At 41.0% G+C, this 25232-nt stretch overlaps 1 protein-coding gene across 2 annotated transcripts in view; it reads right to left on the reverse strand.

The window, feature by feature from the left end:
- ATF6 (activating transcription factor 6) overlaps positions 1 to 25232 on the reverse strand; it is a 97696-nt gene continuing 72464 nt past the window's right edge. Inside the window, exon 16 of one of the 2 annotated variants that reach the window (XM_087726711.1) lies at positions 1 to 1961. In XM_087726711.1, the coding sequence (XP_087582837.1) occupies positions 1753 to 1961 (209 nt within the window). In that variant the 3' untranslated portion in view covers positions 1 to 1752. The remainder of the gene's footprint in view (positions 1962 to 25232) is intronic. The other variant, XM_087726710.1, reaches the window with a different exon arrangement.

Genomic DNA, 25232 nt, shown 5'->3' on the forward strand with positions numbered 1-25232 from the left:
TAAGGGTTAGGGTTATGTGTAGGGTTAGGTTAAGGGTTAGGTTTAGGGTTAGGTTTAGGAAGGTTAGGTTTAGGTTTAGGGGTTAATTTTAGGTTTGGGGTTTACAGCGTGCTTCTGTCTCTGCGCTGTTGTCGCCCTGTTGATGACGTCAGCTACGCGGTTTAGTCGGACGCGGTTTAGTCGAGCGCAGTTTTGTGGTGGAACCCTTGTGATGAATATGATCTCCACTTATTTGAAGCAGCCTTTCACATCCAGAGCTTATTTTCCCACTTCACAGATGCTCCTCACTAGTCTTACCTTTGCTATGAAATCTGCCCTGAGGATATTTACATCGAAAGGAGGCTCAGATATTTGATAAGAAATAAATACTTTAGCTTATGCACTACTATGCTCTAATTCGTATCCCCTGCAAAGATCTATATGCATCGGGCAACACACTCTTGTCCCAATCTCAAAGTATATGCCCAATGTGGGTATTCTATATGCCCAATGTGGGCATGAACTACGTCAATGAAAGAGGCGGAGTGGAAAAGGCAGAGAACCTGTTCTCATTGATCTAGTGCTCTCAATATGAATGGGGGCCTTTCCAGTACAACCCATCCTTTTTTATTGTTGCCAAACCAGAGGACATAAATTATTCTTATGAGCAAATTCATACAGGAAGTTCATGAAGATGCACACACATGAACATTGCTTCTTTCTGGAATATCTGGGTTTTGGCTCTCTTCTATGGAACCTGGGCCAATAGACAAGCACCACTTGCTCCAATTCCAGTACATTCCCTTTAGCCCAAAGCCATAAAAGTGTTAGTGTTCAGAACAAAGCTCTTCATTAATAATGTTGCAAATCTCGGTCAATAGGTGCCCATGAGACTGGTTTCAGATACACTCTGGGAGAATTTTAATTTCTATAATAGTACTAGAAACAATTCCCCAGTAACAATACTTTACAAATTTGCACATAGTTAAAGGGTGGTATCAACAAAACATCTGCATCTTATGTAACAAATTTAAAACAGCTGGATCGGGCATTTGTTGTATAATAAAAAGTACCAGGAAAAGCCGACGTAGGATATAGTACTTTGTCCAGAGACTGAATAAAATAATGAAAAAGTACTGAAAATAGAGAACGCAACAAAGAACGGCTTAAACTCTAATTCGGTTAACAAGAGCCTGTAGTTCCTGATTTTCTCCCTCCTTTCCCCCCTGGTAAAAAGAAGCAGGAAAGAGAACCCAGAATAAGGTTGAATGAAGAATGTAAAAGAATAAATTCTACAGATGAACAGAAATTAAACATAGAACAATTAAAACAATTAACGATGGACAACCTGTAATCCATATGCGGCTCCTACATTTCTTCTGCAGAAACTGGCAAGAAATTGATATTTATTTCTAAGAAGGCAGGGGAAAGAAATGGCATTTAGTGCCCACCCACCCCCCATCCCAGGATTTAGTTAACCCCACAGAAGCCTCACTCCCATCGATAACACTAATTTACCCATTGCAATTTTAGCATTTCTTTTAACAAAGTGGAGTTCTTAGACCCATAAATATTGTCTTATAAAGAGGGCAGATAATCTAGACAGAGTGGGCGAGAAACTATTTTCTGGCTAGGTCTAAAAACCGGGAAAATCCTGAGACCCAGAAACCTCAAGCTGTTGTCTAAGACACGAGGCTGCCCCTGACACTACCATGGGCAAACCTACGTGGGTCGCCTATCCCAGAGCACCTATGAAAGCCTCCTTTGGAGAGTCTATTGGGGTGATTCAGTGATTGTTCTCACAGCTGGAGCTGCCTCTGGGACGGTTGGAGGAGAATGATAGAAGGATGTTGTGTGGTTCCTCTGCTGATCTCGAAGGTAAGGTGGGATGGTTGAGCTTTTGATGTGCAGGATCCTGGTGTCCATGACTTCGGTGTCAATCTGCATCATAACTTCATAGTCTTGCCCATTAATTATTTTCTCTACAAAAGGACAGAAGGGAGAAAGAATTAATCAGAAATAAATATCTTGGGGATATCAAAGAAAAATAACAACCAAGCCAGAGATGGCTAACCAGTCTGTGAAAGAAATCTGGCCTCTTAGAACAACAGGGCTGCAAAACTTTATTCAAGGCACTTCTTAACATCTGCCACATTTCGTCACCTCATACAGATGACCCCCCTCGTCCTACACCAAAGCACACCGAGACAAAGATACTGCAAGGATTTATTAGCACACAGACAGGACCTTGGCAGCAATCCAGCACAGACCAACCTTGGCAGCAATCCAGCCTGCCAAGCTAGCCACGAGAGTTCTCCAACTCTAGTGAATATGTTGACTCCTGCAAAGGGAGTGTGCGCAATCATTCCTTTTATAGTCTTGAGAGGAGCCTAATTACCACCAGCTGAGTGCAATTATCTCCTGTAACTGCGTAACTGTTCCTTACGCCTATTAGTTCTTTGGTGCCGGGCATCCAGGAACAACTCCCTTGACTCTTCCCCACTGCTCCAATGCATGACGTCCGGATCACACTCCCTTGTCTCCTCCCCACTGGTCCAAGGCTCAGGCGCCTCCTGGTGACCAACCAGCCTCTCTACGCCCTGCTTGGAGTCGGAACCCTGTCCGGGGTCCTCCACATCCTCCAGAGCCGACTCATAGGGCCCCTCGCTGTCGGAGTCTGGTGGCAGCTCCAACGGCTCCTGCTGGGCCACAACACAGAACACGTAATAGCTAAGTTACCCGCTCTCTCTTTTTTCTTTTCTTTCCCTTTGGGGAATGTGTGGCGCAAATAATATGAAAACTTCTCATTTAGTAATAGCAATATCAATAGCAATAGCAGTAGACTTATATACCGCTTCATAGGCCTTTCAGGCCTCTCTAAGTGGTTTACAGAGAGTCAGCATATTGCCCCCAACAATCTGGGTCCTCATTTTACCCACCTCGGAAGGATGGAAGGCTGAGTCAACCCTGAGCCAGTGAGATTTGAACCACTGACCTGCTGATCTAGCAGTAGCCTGCAGTGCTGCATTTAACCACTGCGCCACCTTGGCTCTTTAGTGGGGATTTATGGCTCAGGTTCAGCCAATTACTTGATAAAATTATCTACTTTGAGCCAGGTGAATTTGTCTTATGTGAAAGAGTGAAAAAAGGAGCAGAAAACTGAACTGAAAAGAGAAGCTGTATCTTTTGGGAATGAAGCTTTCACTTCTACCATGTATTTTAGCTTTTATAAAGCTTTATCCATTTGCCTTCTAGAAAATAAGGATCAATTGTTCATGCCGATATATTGATCATTTTATGAATAGACAAACACTACCCCCACGGAAAAGTGCTTTAAAAATGCCCTCAAAATTACAAACATATCCACCACCTTAAGAGTTTGTAGATTCCAACCCATGATATAACTTCAAAGTTTCATTTTAAACCTTGTGTTGTTCGTTACAGACATGAATCTATTTAAAAAAAAAAGAGTTCAATGTTACCAATATGCAAATAACTCCAAATTCTATTCTGCCTTAATTTTATCTGAAGACGTTGTTCATGTTTTAAATCGGTGGAAGTTTTAAATTAATTTTAAATTAGAGGCTGAGAAACAGAGCTTAATTCAAATGAATCGAGTTGTTTTTAATCATTCAAAAGGAAGATGAGACAAGTGATTCCACTTCTGTGGAACCTGATTTCTTTCAGGACTTGTGGGCAGAGGAAGTTTTGTCTTGCCTCCGAGACCAACTTGCCTGGTGAGCAGAGCAACGGGCCCAGCTGCAACTCCCAAGGGCCTAGTCTTAGTTATGAAAAGCCTTCTCTTTCCCTCCTCCTTTCCCTGTCCTTCTCCCTATGCACCGAGATTAGGTACATGGCTGCCTCCTGGAATATACAGGACTACTGGAAGGACGCTCAGCTTCAGATTACCAACATAGCAAGGCTCTCTCTTTTCATAGCAATGGCACTGTGTTGGAAAAATGGCTGAAGCAAACAACTGGTTCCTCTTGTCCCAAGTTACTTCTTTCAACTGTTGCTCTGTTGGTCAATGGTGGTGGCAATGGGACAAAAAACTCACGCCTACATAGATGGCTACGAAGAGTGAACTGAAAACTAGACTCAGTTCCTCTGTCCCTTTTCAGAACAGACCAGACTAGGAAACATACCAGAGGTGGGTTCCTACCAGTTTGCACCTATTCGGTAGAACCGGTTCGTCAAATCTACCGAACCGGTTAGAAGAGGTTCCACCAGTGGACCCGGAAAGCAGGCCACACCTACAGAAGAGGTTCCAGAATTTTTTGAAACCCACCACTGGTCCTTGGATATGATTATTCTACACTATCATGCTCATATTTATAAAACTCAGTGCCTCTGTGAAAGGTAAGGATGACTACTGCATTTGTGGTGCAATCAGAACATTGCGTGTGTTGAAGTTGTTTTAACGCAAACCAAAGATGGCTTTTAAAAAACAAGTTTACATCATATTCTTATGCATGCCAGTGCTGTGTGTGAGGTAATTTAAGGTGGTTCTGACAAGTGTCGTCGGCATCTTCATATCCGGTCACATGGGTGGCAAGCCACTCCCATCCGGTCACATGGGCGGCAAGCCACTCCCACAAAGGAGGCCACACCCACAGAGTAGGTTCGAACAATTTTTGAAACCCACCACTGAAACATACCACTATGCCTTATATATTCCTGGACTAGGTGACCAAGATTGCTGGCACAGTTACAAATGGTGTGCCATTTTGGGAAATATATCATACTGAACGTAATGATGAACCCTAACCCTAAATGGTATTCCATTTGACTATTGGAACCCATTTACAGAGGGATGCCTTCACAAGCATTCTGAAACCTAAGATAATTCAGTTGAGGCAAGACAACAGAAGCGATTCCTTTCCAGGGAACAGCTGATTTCTTAATCTGAGTAGCTTTGAATGGGCAAGCGAAGTTATCACATACAAAGTCTTAAACAATTTGCAATCGGAAGGCTCACATTCCCCCAAATGAGCTTGGCCTTGAGAGAGCCGCCCCGCTTTTTTATCCCCCACCTAGAGCCGAGGTGGCGCAGTGGTTAGGGTGCAGTACTGCAGGCCACTTCAGCTGACTGTTATCTGCAGTTCAGCAGTTCTAATCTCACTGGCTCAAGGTTGATTCAGCCTTCCATCCTTCCAAGGTGGGTGAAATGAGGACCCAGACTGTGGGGGCGATATGCTGACTCTGTAAACCGCTTAGAGAGGGCTGAAAGCCCTATGAAGCGGTATATAAGTCTAACTGCTATTGCTATTGCTAATCACAAGGAATATGAAAAGAAAAATAAGAGGGATTTTTTGGGGATACACTGTCTGTCTCTGGATTCTCTGGGCTAATGGAGGCCAGATGAGTATTCTCTTTTTTCTTACAGACAAAGACAGTTTTCTTTAACTTCAGCATTTAAGTTGGTTTATTTATGAAATAGGTTTTTACTGGTTGGGCGCCATTTAGTCTTTGATACATTTTTAATTTGCTGTGAATTAAATTTATCTTTTCTGATGCACTGTTAGCCATTTTAAACACCATTTCTAGCAGAAAAATGGGCAAAATTGCAATAGGAACTATTTCAACTCCCACCCTCTTTCTTAGTTTGGAAGCTATAATTAAAACCACCTCATTTAATTAAGGTAGAAGATTGTGTAGGATTCTCCTGAATACCGTAGTCTTATTCTTCATTAAGACTAATAAAGCTTTTCTGAAGCTTTTCTCATAACTTATGCAATCAACCTCTCATCTTTCCTCCTAACATTTTTGCATACATGCCAGCTGGCCTTCAAACTTGCACCATCCCAGTATCTCTTAGTAGGTGGCCAGCTTCCTACATTCACGAGAGCTTGACTCCAAAGAATTCTGCAGCCCGAACTGCCCCTGGCTATTTTTGTTCTTGCTATTTGTTTTCTGAATGAGCTTAATGTCTGTAGTGAAACAGTACTCTAGAAAGGTTTGGTTCTCTTTAGTGAAAATTTAGTAGCGCCATGAGCAAGGATGTAGTAAAACAGAAAATATACTACGGGAAGGAAATGCCACCCTGTTCATGCCTAGCTTGAAACTTTACTATACCCCCAGTCCTGCTATAAGCACGTATCTAAAGAATTCTGGAAATTGAAATGCATAGAGTTGCTAAGGTTGAAAAACACAGATTCAAAGAATTTGTATCCTAAGGCATACGTGGAAGACTGCGACTTGGAATGTAAGAAGACCAAAAAGTAAAAAGTATAAATTATTAAATAAGATGAAAGATAGAAGCATAGGGAGGGGTACAATAAATGGTGTTACTCTTGAGTTTTATTTTAAAAAATGAAAAGCTAGTATGCTGCATTGCCAAATGTGTATCTCTGGCGTTCTTCTTTACTTCCATGTATTCTTTTGGGACCCAAAAGAGCCGAGGTGGCGTAGTGGTTAGGGTGCAGTACTGCAGGCCACTTCAGCTGACTGTTATCTGCAGTTCAGCGGTTCAAATCTCACCGGCTCATGGTTGACTCAGCCTTCCATCCTTCCGAGGTGGGTGAAATGAGGACCCAGACTGTGGGGGCGATATGCTGACTCTAAACCGCTTAGAGAGGGCTGAAAGCCCTATGAAGCGGTATATAAGTCTAACTGCTATTGCTATTGCTAAAAGCTTTCAAAGAAAATAAAACAGATATGCAGCTGAAATTCTGCATTGTTTTTGAAAGGGTGGCCATCTTTTTTTTAAAAAAGAGAGTAAAAATATGAGGGATAGGAGAGAATGCCCTATGGAAGAGGGAGCCTCAGGGTGTGACAAAATTCCATTTCCATGTTGTCCTTGTTCGAAATTTGCTCACGAATCCAAAAAGATTGGGGGCTCTGCCCTATACTGCGCTAGGCATTGGTCAATTTCATTTAGTAATCCTCTTTTATAGGACCTCTATTTCGCAATCCAATCTTTGGCATGTTTTGGGGGGGGGGCATTTTTTAATGTTCTGCGCAAGCACAGACCTTTTTACAGGCAACTGAAAGTGCATGCTGAGTAAAGTAACCCACCCCTGAGTGACAGGGCCATTTGAGTTCTGTTATCATAAGATAAATAAGAAGAGATAATGGTTAAGATCTTTTTTGCAGTTTAGATTATTTTTCCTTCTCATTTTTGGTAGCATCCAAACATAGCTTAATTATATAAGAGGCTTAGAAGGAGGACAATGCATAAATTGGTTAACTTGCAGTTGGTTTGATTCTAGTTATTTTATTTGATATTTTGGTCTGCTGGTTATTATGACTCCTTTTTTGAAGTAAACTAATAAAGACATATTTGACATTGCTGCAGGATTTAAAATGAAGTCGCTTATTAATCAAATCCCATAAATATTTCAAGAGATCAAGTTACAGATCACTCTTTTGAGCGAAATACAAATTAATGAACTAATTCATTAGTCGAACTAACTAATGCTAATGATTAGAAAACATATCTGCACAATTAAGATGGTGTGGTATCCTTGAAAGACTACTGGAACGCAAAGTGTATTCCAAGGCTACTGCTTCACTTTGCTTTTTATATCTAGGAAATAAATTAATACTAAAACTGGAAGGATTAATGAATGGGTAGTTTTCAGCCAGATGGAGGGAGAGGTCTTGAAAAAGAAAAAAAATGATGCCTTGGACTTTATTTTGGTCCTAAATGCTGGTATTTGGTCCTGGATTTTGCTGTTGAATTTTTACAACCTAACTTAAGGATGCTCTAGGGCAGTGGTTCCCAAACTTGGCAACTTTAAGACTTGTGGACTTCAACTCCCAGAATTCTCCAGCTAGAGCTGGCTGGAGAATTCTGGGAGTTGAAGTCCACAAGTCTTAAAGTTGCCAAGTTTGGGAACCACTGCTCTAGGGGTAACACAGCCACCCCAGCACCCCAGGTCAGAATTGCAGTCCATGGGAAGCATCCCCACAAAAAGACAAGACAAAAAATAAGAAGCTGAATATATCGATAGATAGTAGAAATACACCGAAAGGAGGAGCAGAGGGAAAGAAGAGGGAGGGGTAGAGAGGGTGGGAGAGAGGATCGGAAGGAGGGTGAGATAGAAGGGAGGGAGTGTATTGGGAGAAAGGAGTGATAGAGGGGGAGGGGAAGTAGGAGAGGGGAATGTTGGAGGGGAGAAAGGAAAGTTGGAGGGGGGAGAAAGAAAGGGTGTATGGAGGGTTGAAGTGGTATATTGGTTTTGTATTTTGGGGAGTAATTTTGACAAGGATGGCTGTGTTTATTGCCCAATGTTATATGGCCCCAATCATGCACAGTATATATGTGACTGTATGAAATGAAAATGAAAAAATGAAAATAAAACATTTGAACATAAAAAAAAAAAAAAGACAAGACCAGTCATATTTATGCAGAGTGGGCAAGAACACATTTTTTTAAAAATTCAGAATGAATTCCGGCATTCAGAAATAAAGAGTCATAGAAGGTGTACTTCAGTGGTGGGATTCAAATAATTTAACAACCGGTTCTCTGCCCTAATGATTTCTTCCAACAACCAGTTGACCAAACTGCTCAGAAAGTTAACAACCGGTTCTCCCAGACTGGTGCGAACTGGCTGAATCCCACCACTGGTGTACTTTTTAATCCACCTAAGAAAAAACAGGTAAAAGGTCTCCTGACAAGTCACACAGGTTTTTGCTATTTGGGACACTTTTATTCACAGTCCTGTTTTCTTCCAGTTACAGAACCACCCTATGAAAAATAATTGCCTGATAAGAATGGGAAAACAAGACAGTGGGAGACTCAGTTCCCCCCCGCCCCACACACACACAACTAGAAAGGCATGTTGGAGTTAGAAAGGGTTTTTATAATTGTAGAATGTATTTACTTGATTATCTAGTTCATGTATCTCCATTGTGGACATCCTCATTTTTGAACCTGTGGATACAAAAGTGCCTGTCTAAAACACGTTTTTAAACCAGAAATTAAAAGGAAGCTCATATAATATCAATTCCCAGAATCCATTTCATTTCCAAGAATCCCACAGGGCTTATGATAGATTTTTAGAATGAAGGGGGGAAAAAAGATGGTTTCAGGGCAGGATTTATTTGTAAATATATTACGTATAAAGCAAACTAAGAATTTGATCGTGAGCCTTTTGGTTAGGTTGGAGTTAAGTTGGAGTTTTGTGAAAAGCCCCTCCCCCCCACACCTGCCATAGCAAAGGTTCTCTTGAGTAACCACATTTGGTTGACCAATTTTTTTAAAAAATGTTGACGATTCCTGAAACATTTATTATTTACTTAACATTGTCCAATGTGGAATCCTTCCAATGGATCAGGACTGCAACTCTCAGGGTTCCCAGCCAGGATTTATTGATCATTCTGGTTAAAAATCCTGAGGATTAGCAAGAGTTCCAGATTGAAGGAGGGTAATTTAATAGCATTAGCGCTTTCTTTCCTCTTATTTATTTAGTTCACTTTGAAACTAGCTGGAGTGAAACTTCACTCTTTCTGCAGGGTATTTGTGTAGAATTACCCGGCTGCATATGACAGCTGTTTAATTACATGATGTTCAGTAAAAAGATGGCCAAGAGCACACATTTATAAAAATATTTTAGTGCTGTGCTGTGTGTTACTTATGCTGTAGCTGTTTTACAGAATTACACAAGGTAATTAAGGAAATGTTTTCCCTCCTTCTTCTATCTAGTTCAGTGTTTCTCAACCTTGGCAACTTGAAGATGTCCGGACTTCAACTCCCAGAATTCCCCAGCCAGCGAATGCTGGCTGGGGAATTCTGGGAGTTGAAGTCCTGGACATCTTCAAGTTGCCAAGGTTGAGAAACACTGATCTAGATGTCCTGATTTATAAATATGCCAGTAGTTGTTTATGCATCCTGAATGTGCAAATATAGTGCAGATACCTCCCAGTTGGAGGTATGTTGGCAGCAATATATTGATTTTCAAGGCAGTCTCTAGAGATCTGAGCCTGCAACAGAAGAGCATGAGCGTGCTTGAGATAAAACTGGGACTTGGCTACACTTGTGGAATAGTGGACAACATGACCAATTACTCTCCTAATTGTTAGCGGGGAACACTATATCAAGTCTGCAATCTAATGCTTGCCTTTCTATTTTCCTAAAAAACATTGATGTGGATCAGGGGTGGGTTTCTCGCCCCGTTCCAACCGGTTCGGTTGGAACGGGGCCGGCGGCGTTCTCGTGCACGCGCGTGGTGCACGCATGCGTACTAGCGTCTGCGCGATGCTCCAGCTGCTCCTGGAGGATCGCGCAGGCACTGTATGCGTCCTGTGCATGCGTGGAAGCACAGAACTCGTCAAAACCGGGTAAGGACCGCGGGCGGGCGGGCGCGCCCTTCGCCGTTCCCGGAAGTTACTTACTTCCGGGTTCGTCGACCAACCGGTTCGCAGGGACCGCCGCGAACCGGTTGAAACCCACCCCTGATGTGGATTAACAAATTAACCAAGTTGCGATTCTTGTCTGGAGTCAACATTCACAAACTCATCGAGTGACAACCACTATAAAGGAAATGTATAGTGAAGAGCAGGAACGAATGAACAACATGAAAGACATAGTTTCATAGTTTTAGTCTTGTCTTTTTGTGACTGTTTGGTCAAGTCCCTGCAGTCATGGCAACATATTTTGAAGTGATTTGCTAGAGGCAATCAAAGTGCTTGACAGGATTATTTATGAGTGGTCTACTGATCCCACGCATCTCCTTGGTTTACGGAGGAGATCTGAGAAATGAAGCAGATAAAGAGATGCCAGGAGCAATACTGGTGGAAAACAAGAAGCAAATATGAATTAGAATTCAGGTACAAGCCTACTCAGTATTAAACGTGGCAAAGTATAATACTTCTCTGTCCTTATTGCACCTGTGAAATGCCGGTCAGCTACTACATTTAAAATGTCCACGATCCTTTTGGGGAAGAATAGGCTAAAAGAACTAGCCAGTGTAAGTTGTGATCCCCTAGCCATCTGGGTTCATATGTGGTCATAGGAAAGTGTTCTGTCCCCCCTTCTTCGCTCGTTCAAAGACAACAGGCAGACAGACTTAAAAGGAAAGAACTTTATCAGCCTCGGCTCATGCTGGCTGCGAGCCCAAAAATAAACATAAATAAAGTCTCTGGCAAGAAGATAACAGAACGCAAAACCAAAGATCTCTTACAAAGCAAATCACTTCTCCAAATGTCTCTTTGAATCAGGGTTACAGAAAGCAAATCACTTATCCAAGTGTCTCTCACAAACAAACCACGGCCGATGAACGATGAACGTTGACTTCTGCAACAGGGTGTGGCACCATCAGTCCTTTTATCTCCAGAAGACCACACTAATGAGCCCCAGCTGCATTTTTAATCTTGCATCCCGACTCAACTCACAGCAAACTTCTGCTGACTCACAACAGGAAAGAAACCACATTGGTTGCTCTAAGGAATATCCTATGACACAATTTGGATGGAAGAGGTACATCCATCCTCATCACCTTAGATGTTTCAGTGACACTTCTGCATAAGTGTGGAATCACTAATAACACCATAATCAACTCTTCATCATGGGCACACAAACACACATAAATAACAAACACAAAATGAAGGAATGAAGTAAGATGTTGCTGCAATTTAGAAGGTCCCAAATCAGAATATTAAAGGTATATCCTGATAATTAAAACATAATTTTAAAAACTACTCAAAAGTCATTAGCTTATGTTTTTATCGCTATCAACTTTTCACTTTCTTATTCAAGCGAGGACAGCTTCTATATCTTACATATTATGTAGACAAATTCAAGCATCCAAGGTATGGTTTCTAAGGGGAAAATTAATTTGACAAAAGAAATCAGAAATATATAAACATTTTCAATGTTTATAAATAATGTATATTAGCTGCAGTATAACAAAGAATTTAGAAAATATTCACACATATATTTAGAAGTTTTTCTTCTTTCTACCTGTTTTGTGCATGTTTTATATCATTAAATAACAAAATATTGGAGACATAGAAACATAGCACATAGATTCAAAAATATATCTACCACTATTTTTCTAACTATGAAATAAAGCATTTTTTTTTATGGTAAATTTCCCCTTGATGATATCTGAACATTAACTGTAGAACCCTGGTAATAGCAATAGCAATAGCAGTTAGACTTATATACCGCTTCATAGGGCTTTCAGCCCTCTCTAAGCGGTTTACAGAGTCAGCATATCGCCCCCACAGTCTGGGTCCTCATTTCACCCACCTCGGAAGGATGGAAGGCTGAGTCAACCTTGAGCCGGTGAGATTAGAACCGCTGAACTGCAGATAACAGTCAGCTGAAGTGGCCTGTGTACTGCACCCTAACCACTGCGCCACCTCGGCTGACACAAACACACACAAACACACACAAACACACACACACACGCTTTTTCTTCCTTTAAAAAGTAACTAATTAAAACATGAATTAAAAGTTTTATCTTTCTTGTTTACTCAAGGACAGATAAGCCAGAAGACGAATGCAAATGCTTATGCAACTCAAAACTATAGGAGTGAAATCTAAAACCCAGCTTTTAGTTGTCCCTCAAAGACTACCCAGGAATGGGGGAACTCCAAAGCAACTCAAGAGGGTTTACCCTAGATTATTTTCACGTGAGGGGCATAGCTGTAACTCATCCCATAGCTCACTTCTTGCAAATGCTGTGACTCAGACTAAACTAAGCTGTTCCATCTCTGTCTGGGCAATATTTCCATCGAAAGAGTTGCTAAGCGTTACCAAATATGTCTATAAACACCAATTAGTATTACAGCAAAAACCTACTAAAAATACCCTCCACTCCAAGCACATGCCATCAGATTTTGAGAGATCTTCTTTTGGTACTATATTTATTGAACTTTTTAAAAAAAAGCATCTTTGTGAATCGAGGGGCTTTATTTCAATGCAAGAACCTGCTTTAAAGCCATTTTGGATCAATACTTTAACTCATTTTATAACACATTGTTCCTTTTAATTAGGTAAATTTTTCATAACTGTTGTGGAGTACTCTGAGTAAAACTCTGCAATAACACCTTACTTCACCCTAAATCTACAGATATTAGGTGCAAAACAAAGAATCCCAATTATTGTGAGGATTTCCTTGAAGGCATTTATAGCAGTCAGACTTATATACCGCTTCATAGGGCTTTCAGCCCTCTCTAAGCGGTTTACAGAGTCAGCATATTTCCCCCAACAACAATCTGGGTCCTCATTTTACCCACCTCGGAAGGATGGAAGGCTGAGTCAACCCTGAGCTGGTGAGATTTGAACAGCCGAACTGTAGAACTACAGTCAGCTGAAGTAGCCTGCAGTGCTGCATTTAACCACTGCGCCACCTTGGCTCTTGCATTTGAGAACTACAAGTAGAATACATTTGGATTTCAACTTCAATTATTTCCATTTTGTTTTCAGGTTCAATTTAAACCACTTAAGTAAGTTTATTGTAACCACATATCATAACATATAAATTCAAACCGCTCATTTTGACCTACAAGCCCAAATATTTAGCGCCAGAATATGTAAATATATTTAAAGTTTATCTTCAACATTGGAGAAGCAACCTTTATATTTTTGCAAAGTGGAAAGATCTGGTGAGGGAGTTCATAAAACGGGTCATTTTCAGCAGCTCGATTTAGCCACGGAAATTAGAATGGTTCATATTTAATGTTTTAGAGGATTAAAAGATTGTTTTGTTCTGTCTAAATTGCTCTCAACTTTATTGCAACTTTTTTTCCACAGATGGCTTGATTTATTGTGAATGTTCGTTACACATTTATTTCACACTGCTTTGGAAATCTGTGACCCGACAAAAGCGCGAACGTCATAAGCGCGGCGACAACACCATGGCGCTAAAACCGCGATGTCAAAAGCGCGCCGACAACAGTGTGCCGACAGAAGCGTGATTTAATTTAAGGTAAGATTTACATTTAGGTTTAGGTTTAGGTTTAGGTTTAGGGTTAGGTTTAGGGTTAGGTTTAGGATTAGGGTTAGGGATGCTTTTGTCGGCGCGCTTTAGGGCTAATTAGTCGCTCATTCGTCGCGCGGTTTTGTCACCGTGCTTTAGACACCACGGTTTAGTCAGGCGCGCTTTTGTTGTGCGCGCATTTGTGGTGGAACCTTGGAAATCAGGTAATTGGAAAGTACAAATAGGTTACATAGATGATGAAGTTCAACTTCTCCTTCCTGCAAATCTTTTTTAATAACTCATAATACCTGGGACTAGATACCAGCTGAGTATATCAAAGAAGCTTGAGATGTAAAAGAAAAAAACAGCTTTGGTCAAGACATCTATACAAATAGAGGAGGGGATCTTTCAGAACAGATGCTACAACAGTTACAGACTCCTTGTTGTGAAAAGAAACCAATGTATAATCAAGAAAGAAATTTGAAATATGTAACTGTTAAGAATAAAGATGGGAGAACTTCAAAAAGATTAATTTATTTTTAAAACTAAGAACAATCCTGATTCATTTGCGATGCCCAGTTGGATTCCCACGCTCTGGAAAATGGAATGTGATGGGACAAGAGGAGAAATCTCAGTTCCCAGAAAATGCTAGACTTGAGGTTCAAGTCAAGCCAACAAAAGGGATATTAAGGGAATAAAATCTTGACCAAAAATCCCATTATCCCAGCAAATTAAACAAACTGTTACTCATGGGATTAAAAAACAACAGCAGCAACCACAAGAAATACCATCAAGACAAAACAGAGAGATGATCTCAGTAAGTGAAACTGTAATGGCTTTTGTTGCCTTTCAAAATGCTTTTAACCAGCGGTCTCCAATATTTCCACAACAGCCACGTGCTTTTGGTTCAAGGATATACTTGGTGATTCATTTTTCAAATTTCTATCATTTATTTAGTAAAATGTCAGCACGGCAGCTGAAATGAAAGTCAATGTTTCAAAATTCAGTTCACTTCTTCCTTATGATCTCTGCTCAATGCAACTGATGAAACATGTAATAGGAAACATTGCCAAAACCGCGGTCCACTAAAGCGCCCCCGATTAAAGCGCATCACTGACGTCATCAGCAGCACGACGACAATAACCGCGGAGAAAAAAGGGAGCTTTAAAAAGCGCTTTTAAAGCAAGCCGATTCACGTAAAGGTAAGGGTTAGGTTTAGGTTTAGGGTTAGGTTAAGGGTTCGGGTTAGGTTTAGGGTTAGGGTTAGGTTTAGGGTTAGGGTTAGGTTAAGGGTTAGCATTAGGTTTAGCGTTAGGTTTCGGGTTAGATTAAGGGTTAGGTTTAGGGTTAGGTTTCGGGGGGTTAGGTTTAGGTTTATGCATTAATTTTAGCTTTACCACTCACAGCGTGCTTTTTCGTCGTGCTGTGATGATGTCAGATACGCGGTTTCGTCGAGCGCGCATTAGTCTACCGCGGTTTTGTGGTGGAACCGTTTTTATGTGTTGTAGCTGTTGCAAGCTGCTCAGAATATCTTTGTATAAAGAGATATGCCTCTTTCTTTATCTCTTTGTATTTATTTAATCGAAGAAATAAATAATTCAAACAAAAATGTTTTATAGAATCATGTGAGTTAACAAATATGCAATAAATGACATGTAAACTTTAAACCTTATAGTAATGTGTAAATAAGAATGCAATTTTACCAATATGCCAAATTAGAAGTATATTTGTGGGAAAGAGTATGAGACCTTGAAGCTAATTTAGGCATTCTCTAGCTACATTAAGCCTATTGAGTATTGAGTATTGAGTAATTTTATTTATATGCCGCCCTTTTCCCTGGGGGGACTCAGGGCGGCTTACAACTCGAAAAGGGAGGAAAACAAACAATTAACACATAGGACAATACATCATTAAAAGCACAACATTCATACTATTCGGGTGGGTTACAGTTTTTAATCCCAGGCCTGACGGGATAGCCAGATTTTAAGGGCTGTGCGGAAGGTCTGGAGGGTGGTGAGGGTACGAATCTCCACGGGGAGATCGTTCCATAGGGTCAGAGCTGCCACCGAGAAGGCTCTCCTCCGCGTAGTTGCCAGTCGACATTGACCGGCAGATGGGACTCAATATCCTAGCAAAGATGAAACAACTACAAAGTGTAGGAATTCTTGAACCCTTTCTTTGAGTACCTTTCTAATATTCCTTGAATCTAGAACCTGGTTTGCGTTGGAACTGGCATTTAAGAAAAAAAGTCTGAATAGATTATTACCGTATTTTTAAGAGTATAAGACGCACCTTTTTTCCTCAAAAAAGAGACTGAAAATCTGGGTGCGTCTTATACATTGAATACAGCATTTTTGCCTCCCGAAGCCCCACCCCTTCACCAAAATGGCCGTGCATTCCCTTATGGAGGCTTTCAGAGAGCTCCTGGGGGCTGGGGAGGTCAGAAATGAGCAAAAAGCGGGTCTTTTTTGCCCCTCCCAGCAGCACTCTATAAACCTCCATAAGGCTATATATAGATGCAATTTTTTGGACAAAAAACGGGCCCATTTTTGCAACAAAAAAAAAAACAGGCAGTTTTTTGCTCGTTTTTGAGCCCCCACCCTCTCAAGAGCATTCTGCAAGCCCCCCCCCCCCCCCCGGCAAGGCTAGTCATGCCTTTTTTTAAAAAAACGGGCCCATTTTCATGAAAAACGGGCCATTTTGGGGAGGTTTGCAGAGTGCAAAAACCTTTTTCTCCCTTTTGGAAAGCTCATTTAACTGACTGATGAGAATTACATTGATCAAGTGCTGTGCCAGCAGAAACAAAGTCTTAGGTGCTGCAGATTGTCAGCGATTTCCTTCTCCAGCACATGGATAAATAATACCTGGAAATATCTCCCTCCCTACCTACTGTATTTCTCCCCCCTCCCCCCCTCTCTCTATCCCTTTGTCTAACTACCTACCTACTCTCTCTCTCTACCTATCTACTGTATTTCTCTCTCTCTCTCTCTCTTTATTTTTCTCTCTCTATCCCGCTACCTACCTACCTACACACTCTTTCTCCCTCCCTCCCTCCCTACTGTATTTCTTTATCTCTCTATCCCTATTTCTCTCTCACTCTATCCCTTTATCCACCTACCTACCTACCTACCTATCTACCTACCTACTCTCTCCCTCTCCCTACTTACCTACTGTATTTATCTCTCTTTCTCTTCCTCTCTATCCGTCTATCTACCTACCTACTTGTTTTTTAATTTGCCTCTTCAAAACCTTGGTGTGTCTTATACTCTGAAAAATACGGTACTTTCACTAGCAATTTTTACAACCTGTCCTCCTTCTGCTTGCAAATTTTTGACACAATACTGATATATTAGCAATCAATGATTTAAAGTTGGGCCCTGTTTATTTGTGCTTTTCAGGGAACTCACGGACAGGTGTGACTTTGAATTTATTTTCTCTTTTACAGTCTTACCAGGACAACTCCTTATGTCCCCATAAAATCCTTTCTGCCAATTTAGACATTTCAGGAGCTATGCATCTCCTTACTTATAAGGTCCCTAAGATATCCTGTGCCAGCTTTCATATCTGAAGGATTTGGGTTTTTTGGACAAAGGCACTGAGGTTGTCAAGATTATTTATTACATTCCTGCACCCATGGGTAATCACAATGGGGCAAGAGATGAAACAGCAGTTTACTGAATTATTATCAATATAATTTTTGGGGTCCTCCTAAACTCACACCTCCTGCTCAAAGAGCATGTGGCAGCTGTGTTAGGGAGAGGAGGGTGTCTTTGCAAAGATTCATCTTGTGGGCCTTTCCTGGACCAGGAGGCCTTGCTCCCTTCCCTTGGATTACTGCAACAGGCTCTATACAGCGCTACCATTGAAGACCACCCAAAATATGGTGTTATGTCCAGTGTTGGGTGCACACATTGCATGATGTGTGAGTGGGACTGGCTCCCAATTTTTTTCCTACGTGCAATTCAAGATGTTGGTTATCATCTTTAAAGCTCTACATGGAACAGAACAGGTAGGCATGCTGTCATGTAAGGGAGCTTGCTTATTTATTTATTTATTTATTTATTTATTTATTTATTTATTTATTTATTTATTTATTTATTATTTGTTTGTTTGTCTTGTATGCCGCCCACTCCCGGAGGACTCCGGGCGGCTCACAAAAGACAAGGGAAAGGTGGGAACGAGACAAAGACAACATATTAAAAACAAAACCAACATTCACAATTTCCGTGGAGGTAGATGCTTCTCAGCTCCCCCCAGCCTGCTGGAACAGCCAGAACTTGGTGGCTTTGCGGAAGGCCGGGAGGGTAGTAAGGGTCCGGATCTCAACAGGGAGCTCGTTCCAGAGGGCTTAAAGGGAGCTAGGAAGCACGCCTTTTCTGTTATAGCCAGGCTTCTGAGATACTGAAGATTTCTACCTTTTTGACCTTAAAAAATACTTAAAACTTGGCGTTTCTAACAAATGCTGGGATAGAATGAGTGGCATGGAACAAACATATGGGCTGCATGGGAAATGGGCAACCACATAAAATTTTTATTTTATTTTTTTGTTTGTTTTTTAAATAAAATTTTATTTTAAACACATAAACACATCAACAAAAACAAACATATGACTTAAGACAACATAGGAACAAGAAGTTCCGTCATATATCATACAGCAGTTCTGTATTGGTTTCTTTGCAGTTAGTGTTTTCCCTTCTATACTTTTCTATCTTGCATTCATGGTCTCCTTATTCGTTATCCATTTTTATGTACAATTCTATATTTATTTATACTTAGCTATTTATAACCAAATATTGTTTACCTATAATGTGCTATATATTCTTACTATCATTTATTCTCTTACATACAATTCTAGGTATACATTCACATGGTTATTCTTTTTCTTTGCCAATCTTATACTATTGTTATTCCATTTAAAAGATTATAGGGTTCAGTTTGGATTGTATTGTTTACCATCCCTAGCACCTGTTATGACACCACCTTATTTTCTCTTTCTTTTCTTTTCTCCCCCCTTCCTTCTCTACTTCCTTCCTTCCTCCTCTCCTTCCCCTTTTTTCTTCCCTTACCTCTCCCCTACTCTTACCCTCTCTCTTCCCCTTCCTACCCTCTCTCCTTCTCTTTTTCTTCCTTCCTCCCTCCTCTCCTTCTCTTTCTCTCCCTTCCACTCACCTCTCCTTATCTCTTTCTTCTTCCCTTACCTCTCCTCCACTCTTCCTCTTCCTTTCCTACTATCTCTCCTTCTCACATCAAACTTTTAAATAAATAAATTTCAGAATACAGCTCTGTGTGTGTGTGCATGTGTGTGTGTGTGTGTGCATGCATTGATATATATTGTGAATATAATAAGCACTTGGGTATATATTTACCAGAGTCACTTATGTACTGTTTCCAATAACTGATAATAACTCATACTGCATTAAAATTTTATATTACCCTTTCTGCTATAAATCAAAATGAATATTTCACTTTTGATTCCAATCATAGGGCTGCAAAAATAACGCCAATGATTCATTTCGGAGACGAAATAATATCCAATATCCTCATACCACGTGTCCTTATCACTTCTTATGTAAACAATGATTTTTAAAAATAAGCCAAAGAACCACTCTTGTCAGCAGTATAATTATTACAGGTAGATCTTGGAACAAAGAAAAGTTCCAGCAAATAAAGTAACATTAAAAACCACAACAAAACAATCAGTTGGTGCCTGCAGATCTGCAGTTGCGTGACCCGTCAAAACCGCGTTCCACAAAAGCGCGGTCAACGAAATCGTGTATGTGATGTCATCACAACGTGACGAAAAAGATCGAAAAATTGAAATAAAAATTAATAAAAATTAAATTACAGCAAGCCGATTCACATAAAGGTAAGGGTTAGGTTAAGGGTTAGGGTCAGGGTTAGGTTAAGGGTTAGGGTTAGGGTTAGAGCGTTAGCGTTACGTTTAGCGTTAGGTTAAGGGTTAGCGTTACGTTTTTCCTTAGGTTAACGGTTAGGTTTAGGGTTAGGTTTAGGGTTAGGTTAAGGGTTAGGTTTAGGGTTAGGTTTAGGGTTAGGTTTGGGGGGGGGTTAGGGTAAGGTTTTCGCTTTCTTTTTACATTTTTCGATCTTTTTCGTCGCACTGTGATGACGTCACATAAGCGCTTTCGTCGACCGCGATTTTGTTGTCCGCGGTTTTGTGGTGGAACCCTGCAGCTGTGCTTGCAGAGGCGAAGAAGGGGCAGAAACGGACTCTTTTTCAGAAAAGAAGTTAATGCATAGAACAGCACCAAAGGATTTCACACATGTGTAACCTGTTTAATTTTGATTTTAACGTTATGTAATTTATTTACATTTTACAACTGTGTTGAAAATAGATTTCTAACCAAAAAAAAATTAGCTGTCCACAGTATATGAATTAGATACCCTAATCCTGCCCCCTTCCTGGTCTCCTTAAAATGGTACTTTTGTTTTGTAGCAGCACAAGAGGGAGAAAAGATGGATTGGCTGGAGAAATGTATTTTCACTTCCATTGTAAAAAAAATATGTTAAAGATAGACTAAACCTCAAGGGATGACATTTGGAGCAGAGTTCTTCCAAACATTCAATGTAATATAGCAGGAGTGGAAAACTGAACAATCTAGGGCACAGAATTCCAAAGCAAAGCATGTAACAGTCTTTCCAGTTCCTAAATCTGTTCTTCCAGTTATAAAACAATCCTGCCTAAACACATGTTATATTACTTTACAAACAAATCCACTACTAGTACATAGATATATTAATTGCCCAGCTGACGAGCCTTGTGTTTTTAAACAGTAGCATCCTCGAAGCTGAAGAATTTGGAGAAATCAAGACATCAATAAACACGAACAACAAACTACACTATTCCTTCCGTGGCCCGTCAAAACCGCGGTCCACAAAAGCGCGATCGCTGAAAGCGCGCATTTGACGTCATCACAGCGCGATGAAAAAAATTTAAAATTGAAATAAAAATAAAATTAGAGCAAGCCGATTCACATAAAGGTAAGGGTTAGGTTTAGGTTAAGGGTTAGGGTTAGGTTTAGAGCGTTAGGGTTATGTTTAGCGTTAGGTTAAGGATTAGCGTTAGGTTTAGCGTTACGTTAACGGTTAGGTTTAGGGTTAGATTTAGGGTTAGGTTAAGGGTTAGGGTTAGGTTTGGGGGGGTTACGGTAAGGTTTTCGCTTTATTTTTACATTTTTTGATCACAGCGCGATGTTTTTGTCGCGCTGTGATGACATCAAATGCGCACTTTCGTCGACCGTGATTTTGTCCTCCGTGGTTTTGTGGTGGAACCATTCCTTCTACCCAATCCTGGAAGAACCAGGTACAGTCACTTCTCTCCCAAAATGCCAGGAAGGATGACAATGCTCCGATGTCAGATCGCAAGGAGGTTGTGAGGATTTTTTGGGGCACCAAGGTGCTATGTTGTAATAGTAAGGTGGTATTCTTAAAAATAGTATTATCTTAGTATTATCTTAAAAATAGTGTTATCTTGTTTTATTGTGGCTTTTTTCTGTATTGTAATTCTTCCTTCCCTTCCCTTTTGGATTCTGATCATTGTTTGAAATAGATTGATTCAAATACAGTATATGTTGTAGAGAGGTGGGTTCCTACCATTTCACACCTATTCGGTAGAACCGGTTCGTCAAATCTACCGAACCGGTTAGAAGAGGTTCCACCAGTGGACCCGGTAAGCAGGCCACACCTACAGAAGAGGTTCCAAAATTTTTTGAAACCCACCACTGGTCCTTGGATATGATTATTCTACACTATCATGCTCCTATTTATAAAACTCAGTGCCTCTGTGAAAGGTAAGGATGACTACTGCGTTTGTGGTGCAATCAGAACATTGCGTGTGTTGAAGTTGTTTTAACGCAAACCAAAGATGCCTTTTAAAAAACAAGTTTACATCATATTCTTATGCATGCCAGTGCTGTGTGTGAGGTAATTTAAGGTGGTTCTGACAAGTGTCATCGGCATCTTCATATCCGGTCACATGGGCTGCAAGCCACTCCCATCCAGTCACATGGGCGGCAAGCCACTCCCACAAAGGAGGCCACACCCACAGAGTAGTAGTAGTGGTAGTAGTAGTAGGTTCGAACAATTTTTGAAACCCACCACTGATGTTGTAGCTACCGAAAAAGAATCAAACAAAAGAAATTTCGATATAAGCCTGAATTTAAAAAAAGACGATGGTCCCTAAAAAAACAGGTGCACAAATACGTTAAATTGGTTATGCTAATGAAAAACCTAATATGTGGCTACCAGGCATTCTCACGCCTATAACTATGAGCTTCAAACTAAATGTTTTACCAACATCTTGTCAGAAAGGTAGATAGTTCATCTGAATGACAGGAAATCACAATAAAAAGTCAAAGAACATATCCTATCAAGAAAATTGTTTATAAACCTCCTCCGTTTCAATTTCGTTCTCAAACTAGTTTTCATTCCCTTTTTTGGCAAGAAACTGGCAGTGCATATATAGCTATATACAGAACCTGCAACAAATGTTTATGTGAAGTTCTTAGGTGGGCCAACTGCATGACTCTGGAAACCTAGCTGGACAGGAAGATTAATTTACGGTTCAGCATTTCCACCGTAGGATACCGAAGTGTTTGGATTAATGCTATTACAATGTCTTGCATGGGAGAAAGGAGAAAGAGACCCTACCCAATTCCAAAACAGAGGCTCATCACCAGTTCTTCCAATATATGTTACAGACACATCAGGCTACTTCGGTTACCCCTAAAGCTGCTTTTCTGCTGCTTTAATACATAAGGCAGCGAGTTAGAAAAACAAGACAAGATGAAAATTCCCTGCAGAATTTGCTTTTATTATTTCATTTCTCTGCTGTTTCCTGTCCAAGTGACTAAACACTTATGAATTTTCAGATGTAGTAATCTTTATACACAAAAAAAAAATACTCTTAATCATTTTTGGTCTGTTTTACAAGTTGCCCTCTTACTCATAGAGGTGAAAATATTGCTTGGTTCGCATGTGTAATACACTGAAATTTGGGCGCATTTTTAAAGGGATGGTTAGTGCTGAAATCCAGCATTCTTCATCCAAAGGCACCTTCCCCTCTCCATTTCCTGATTTTTCAACCCTCCTTTCCCAGAGCTTTCTTCCGCTTCCAAAAGCCCAGCTGCACTTTCCTCCACAGCATCTTCCAATCTGCCCAAGGCCAGCTTTCTCAAATCTATCTTTCAGTCTCCAGGCCCAGTTGACCAACAGCCAACAGTGGATGGCAAAACACCAGAGCTTTCAATATTCTGAAAAATGGCTTGGAGGGGAAGTTGATATACCAAGTGAAACAACACTCAATTCGTATTCACAAGACCCTGGAAACAAACACTTAAACCATGCGTCGTCAACCTGGTCCCCACCGCCCACTAGTGGGCGTTTCGGGATTCCAGGTGGGCGGTAGGGACTTTGGAGGTTAAAACCTCCTTTTGAGCGAGTGGGCAGGCGCGAGCGCACACATCAATAAACCAACGTGCGCGTGCACGCAAACAAGCAAACACGTGGGAAGAGGAAGGGGAGGAGTGGAAACTGGTAGCAGGGACAGGTAAAGAAGAAGGTAAAAAGGTAAACAAGAAGAAGGCAGGAAAAGAAATTTTGTTTTGATGGTGACACTTAATAAAAATTGGCACCTAATACAGCATTCTTTTTGGTGTTTGTAATAAAAGGGAAAAGAGGAGGGAAAAATTGAATTGAATTGAATTTATTTCATTTATATGCCGCCCTTTTCCCCGAAGGGGACTCAGGGCGGCTCACAATCCAAGTCAAGGGAACGAGTACAAATAAAGAATAAAAAAGACAAACAAAACAATACACAATTTAAAAAGCACACAACCATACCATTCGAGGGAGGGGGCAAAAGCTCTTTAGCCCCAGGCCTGTCGGAATAGCCAGGTTTTAAGGGCTTTGCGGAAGGCCTGGAGGGTGGTGAGGGTTCGAATCTCCACGGGGAGTTCGTTCCAGAGGGTTGGAGCAGCCACAGAGAAGGCTCTCCTCCGGGTAGTCGCCAGTCGGCATTGGCCAGCGGATGGAATTCGGAGGAGGCCTAATCTGTGGGATCTAATCGGTCTATTGGAGGTAATTGGCAGCAGGCGGTCTCTCAAGCACTGTGTGGAGTGCAGATCAAAACGTAAGAGTAAAAGTAGTTGTTAAATTGTGAAACAAAATTAGAACCCATGTCTGAAAAAAAGAAATATGCTCATGTTCCGCATTTGTGCAGAAACTGGTGGGCGGTAAGGAAATTTTTCCATCAAGAAAGATCCATTAGTGGGCGATAGGTAGAAAAAGGGTGACTACCACTGACTTAAATAATCACCGGCAAAATGTTACAAATGCTCCAGTAAGGAAAGGAATGCACGTATACACTGCTGCACTTCAGCCTAGTACCAGTTTTTAAAGGGTTAGCATTGCGGATAGTCCTCGACTTACAACCGTTTGTTTATTTGTGACCATTTTAAGTTGCAGCAGAACTGAAAAAGGGAGTGGGGGAGAAGTATCCAATTTCTTCTGAGTCTTTTGAAGACTGCAAGAGTCTTTCTTTCCGTTTTCATTCCAAGCTTGTTTTGGGGATGGAGAATGTTTGTATGGTTGTAACAATTGAATACAGGTAAGCTTTGTCACCTAGAAGCTTGCCATGATTTTTTTCTAGTAAGGTTGGCACCAATCATCAACCTACCCATCAGAGGTGGGTTCCTACCAGTTCGCACCTATTCGGTAGAACCGGTTCGTCAAATCTACCGAACCGGTTAGAAGAGGTTCCACCAGTGGACCCGGAAAGCAGGCCACACCTACAGAAGAGGTTCCAAAAATTTTTGAAACCCACCACTGGTCCTTGGATATGATTATTCTACACTATCATGCTCATATTTATAAAACTCAGTGCCTCTGTGAAAGGTAAGGATGACTACTGCGTTTGTGGTGCAATCAGAACATTGCGTGTGTTGAAGTTGTTTTAACGCAAACCAAAGATACCTTTTCAAAAACAAGTATACATCATATTCTTATGCATGCCAGTGCTGTGTGTGAGGTAATTTAAGGTGGTTCTGACAAGTGTCATCAGCATCTTCATATCCAGTCACATGGGCGGCAAGCCACTCCCACCCGGTCACATAGGCAGCAAGTCACTCCCACAAAAGAGGCCACACCCACAGAGTAGGTTCAAACAATTTTTGAAACCCACCACTGCTACCCATGCAATCACCTCCAACCAGCACTTTACCTCCCAATGACCCTCATTGGATGTGACCTCCCCATCACAAGACCCAACACAAGACTCTCACCTGACATGACCCATCACAAGACCCTCACTTGATGCAACCTATACCTGACCCATCACAACACCCTCGCCTGACATGACCTCCCCAT

This window comes from Thamnophis sirtalis, unplaced genomic scaffold (assembly GCF_051295495.1).
Source record: "Thamnophis sirtalis isolate CommonGarterSnake01/CBP01778 unplaced genomic scaffold, rThaSir2_p1.2 scaffold_12, whole genome shotgun sequence".
In the NCBI taxonomy this organism is placed as follows: domain Eukaryota; kingdom Metazoa; phylum Chordata; class Lepidosauria; order Squamata; family Natricidae; genus Thamnophis; species Thamnophis sirtalis.